The 4869-nt window shown below is 42.6% G+C and overlaps 1 protein-coding gene across 1 annotated transcript in view; it reads left to right on the forward strand.

Moving 5' to 3' along the window:
• Positions 1–210: 210 nt before the first annotated feature.
• LOC118412465 overlaps positions 211–4869 on the forward strand; it is a 15049-nt gene continuing 10390 nt past the window's right edge. Inside the window, exons 1-2 of the mRNA XM_035815339.1 lie at positions 211–1177; positions 2030–2177. Coding sequence (XP_035671232.1) covers positions 2034–2177 — 144 coding nt within the window. The 5' untranslated portion in view covers positions 211–1177; positions 2030–2033. The remainder of the gene's footprint in view (positions 1178–2029; positions 2178–4869) is intronic.

A 4869-nucleotide genomic window follows, 5' to 3' on the forward strand; every position in this document is an offset into this window, starting at 1 on the left:
GTTTGAATAAAAAACCAAAGAACTACAATGCAATCTGAGTGTTCAGCTTTTGAAAGGCATGGCGGTAATGTAGTAGTATTTATCAGATCCACAACTGTGAATTAGACATTGAGACGTGGTGACAATAGATGCAGAGATTCTTGTTTTTTTTTTCCTTTTCTAGTTACAAAGTCACTTTGACGCAATATACCTTGGGGATATGTGAAAGAATACACAGCGTGTATGGGAAAGTAAAATAGCACTAATAAGTATAGATTGCAAAGTAAAATTTGCCCCGTCCTCATAAAGTCCAAAAATTCACCCAATACCATGGCCACAGTTCCAAGTGACATTCAAATTCATTCATTCGCCAGCTTGGAATGAGGAACTCTGCACTTAAGTACTTCCTGTTTCCCGCCCAAACTTTTTGGACGTCCACTGGCTTTCTTGGACTTTCTAGGGTTGTCCTCCTCATTCAAACGTCCTTCTACGTCGATCTTTCCTACGTAGAAAGCGCTCCGATTTCTAGCCGAGAGTAACTTGAAACGCCCCCTAAGTGGATAATAGAGTGGTCTGCATGTCGGTAAATGAGAGACAGGTCCAAAGGTGAAGTCATGTTTCAACACGGATCTTTTCATGTCCACAAAACCCACGTTTTGTATGCAGAACAATACCTTCTCATGCCTCGTTTGCATGTCGGTATTTGGACGGATAAAAGTGCCCCCATTCAGCCCCTAGTTCTCCAGTCCTTGGGTTGTAGAAACTAGCCTGACTCTGTCAGAAAACGCCGACACGCTTTCTTTCTTTCCATTGGCCCAACGGCGGAAGTCTCGAACCGCAGTAGGCAGCAACAAGTGGCTTTGATAGCCACCCCGGAGTGTTTTGCTCTATATCGCACAAAAAGGCAACATAAACACGGCGTCTGAGACTGTGCTCACGTGACCTAAAGTGGCCTGTCCCTCTAGGACTCGGGAAACGTCAGTCAGGATCCCGACTACCCGACATTATCGTGCGACGTGAGCGACGTGACGCAACCCTGACGCGATAAGAGGGCAGTTCCCCTGCGCGCGCCGCCGCCGCCTGGCTACATCTGGACGTGGTCAAATAAACAGTTCAATGCTGTCAAACTTCCCGAATCGACCCGTCGTGAGTTGGCACCCAACCACCTGGTGTTAAAGTTCCCGGCGAGAGCTCGGAGGTAAGTAGCCGTGCCGGTTTTTTTCTGTGCACCGCTAGTGGGTCAATGCGGGGAGTAAGGGTTGTCATTATGCCGTCTGTGGTGAGAGTTACGAGTTGATAGCTGTGGTGGTAATTGCCATATTTAGACATCTCCTTCACGTCGCGCGAGGCGGGAGAAAGCCAATATCACAAATGAGGGCTACTCCTTGTATACAAGACACGTTCAGACGACATTTTAGACTGGTGAGGGTTTGCTGTTACACCGGTAAGTCCTCGCTGTCTGGTGGCGTTCGTCTGAACACCTATAATGGCGGTGTTTGGCTGACCCTTAGCGCCAAATCGAGTGTCTAGTCGTTGGTTCACTATGGAGTACTTAAGTATGTGCTTTTAGTGTGCATGTGATGGAAAGGTGCTTGTTTTTTTGAGGTCACATAAGACATCATGAATACCCACAGGATGCATGTGAATAGAAACCACGAAAGCAATGATTTAAGATACCTATCAATCAGTAGATTTGGAGAAAAGGAAACTCGGAGACAAATTGTGTACTGATGTTACATGTTTGTGTGTCTGTGTGTACAAGTGTATTGAGCGATGGGATACCGTGCCCCAATTTCTGCCCGGATATTCTTTACACGGTGTCGCATTACAAAATGTTGGTCTGGAAGCTTAAGTGCGGACCAGCTCTAACCGCCTTTATGTGCCCCGGATAATACTTATTAATGGTGCTCGATCAATATCTTTATTGCTCTCGTGAATTACTATATAGATGGTAACACGGGTGAAATGAGAGTGACTACATAGTTATTGAAATATCGATAACGTGCTGATTTTCTTCATACATCAGTACATAACGGTTTTTCTTCCACAGAAAGATGGCGAGGTTGGAAAACGTAGGTTGGTCCCCACGCCGGTACACGTTGCGGGAGTTCCTTCGCTCCTGCGCCCTCCCCAAAATCGTAAAGGTCACGCAAGGTCATTACGGGAATGCCGATATCGAACAGCTCGCTTTGGATCAGGTGAGACCAATAGATCATTACGTCAAGTCCACGCACTCTACAGTCCTTTCACAAATGTATCATCTGTTATTGTTAAGATCTGGCATTTGTATAATGCGTTTCTCTTATAAAGAAGTTGAAAATCTGGTCGTGGGAACATATTCAGGACAAAACGGTGCGATATCTACCTGAAAGGCGAACACGATCCCTTTTGAAGTGTGTATTAAAGCGCAGCTATTCTGGTACAACAAAGCAATATGCTGGAGAATGGACTGGTCTGAAACTGGGTCGATTGTAGAGAGGGTTCTGTTGTAGAGACGAAAGAAAAGAGACATTAGTCAGGGCAGAAAAATGTGTAAGATTACCGAGCACAGTGTGGTCACTAACGCGCTTTAAGAAGGAGTCGTTTGTCAGCTTTCAAGTTCATAGAAAGCCAGGGCTTAAAAGGGCGCATGGGTCATAGAATGATGGTGGAAAAAAGCTTTACTTGAAAAATTGCTTTAATGATATCTTCCTCACCCTGTTTTTTCTCTGCTCAATGCCTTGAGCGCACAAGCCCATTTTTCTTTTTCCGTTCATATATCTATATTTACGAATATTGGTAAAAATGCAAGGTTATACTTTTCGTCTACACTATTATAAAATCTCAATGGAAACTATAAGAGACCTTACGACCTACCATTTTTTTCTATCCCAGACCGCCGTATTCTCAACCCAATTCCATTCACATCCATTTTACACTCATGAAATCGTATCTGATTTTCTTTATCCATCTGATGTAACAGACGATTCCCTAATGATGTAAGTTCCATTGTTACACGTTAAACAAACGGTGAGACAAGGTGTGGTCAGCCTGACGGACAGGTGTGGCCAGTCTCCGTTTTACCTGCATTCCAAACACTTCCAACCGCCCACCTTCGGCGGAAGTTTTCCTTGACAATCAATACATGTCTGACTGATCCCTTCTTTTATCAGTCTCCACCAGACGCCCTGATAGGCTATGGGAACGGTTAACGGTCTAAGATGACTAAAACGTCATCGTCTAACCTCTCTGGAGAGTTATTTTGACCACTGACTAACATCTATTTAACCCAGGGGCAATCTGAAAAGGTTTTTTCCGTGACCGATATCAAACCGTACAAACGTTAGGAATCGTACACCTTCAAAATAGTTGCTTGAAATCTTTACAAAGTAGTCTATATTCAACTAAGGTAGTCTTCTGAGAAGAATGTTACGATTACTACTTCTTTATGCTTTTACGGAGAATAAAGAGCATTTAAACCGATATAAAAACTGGGACTCACTGACTTCTTTAATCTAATTGGCACTCTCTATTACCTCCCCTCTCTACAAGTGTCTGTTTAACGCTGCTGTATAGACTTGGTGTCGAGACGCCAAATTTATCTTAACATATGCGTTACAGTTGACACATGACAATGTTGAAAATTCCACTTAGGATTCTTCAGAATCCAACGTAGGACGTGTAAATAAGAGTCCATTATTCGTAATTTACCAATTAACCCTACCTTCACGCCGACTACAATTGGCAGTGACCCCTCGATGTCATATGACTATTGTCCGACTGCCTCCCACGGTGATATAGTTTGGACGAGGAATTTTTGCACGATTTGATATTTGCACACGATATCAGAAGAGGGGGGATGATAATTAAAAAAAGAGTTGGATTTTGTCCGGGACATCGGGTGAGCGGACACAAAACCGACCTCTAGTACGAGCGTCCACGTTTGACATTTGAAACTGTAACGATTTAGATATTGTTCCAACTAATATTGGTTTAAAGGAAGACTTTCGTGACAGTTCGCACAGAAACTTGTCCTGTGTCATTGCCTTTCCGTGGTACATTTTGTATTTTGTATATGTTGAGCTGCAGTTTTGCTCACTGTTGTTAAAGTTTTGTTTTATACCTATATTCATTATTTTGAGGGAAGGGCTTGTTAAAAGCACTGTGATTTTGCCCTAATGTGTGGGAATGAAATTCAAAATAACACTGACTTCACAAAAAATGTATCTCTGATCTGACTGTTCGACTGAGCATTGAAAAAAATTAAAAATCTTGAACAGAAGTTATTTTGCAAGTCTATAAGCAGATCATCCACTATCATAACGTCCCGATTTTACAACTTTTATCTGCTCGCCTTTTTTAAGGGAAAAGTTTTTTTTATTCATTTCAGCGATGCAATGCCAACTGGACATTATTTTTTTTAAATGCTGACATTTTATCTCATGACAAAACCCCACCGTGACACTTGTCTATATCAACAGAAAGGGTTTTTTGTCCGCCCGGTCGCTGATACGTCTGCTGACCCACATGTTATCAAAGAGAGCTTTGCTGGGTTAAGTGCTTGAGCATACTTGGTTACGGCTAACCTCCAATACGCTTGTTTTTCTACCACTGTCTACTTTACTTAAGCTTGCTTCTACTCGCAATATCAGTATATTGATAGGAAGAACTACAGTCAGAGTCGGAAAATTATGTCCCTTCTGTGATGTATGGGTCCGATTAGTAGATAATTATGCTCTAAGACGGTAATTTGCGCTGGTTTAAGCCGTCGATTAATTCTGAAGTGTCTCTACTTTGTTCGACATCGTCTGTCTATTTTCCCAAGAAGAAACATTAGACATTACCAGGTATTTGCGTCTGTATAGGGCATGTTTGCGACTCGATAGGTCAAGTTTATACACACACCGTTCC

Source organism: Branchiostoma floridae, chromosome 3 (assembly GCF_000003815.2).
Source record: "Branchiostoma floridae strain S238N-H82 chromosome 3, Bfl_VNyyK, whole genome shotgun sequence".
Classification (NCBI taxonomy): domain Eukaryota; kingdom Metazoa; phylum Chordata; class Leptocardii; order Amphioxiformes; family Branchiostomatidae; genus Branchiostoma; species Branchiostoma floridae.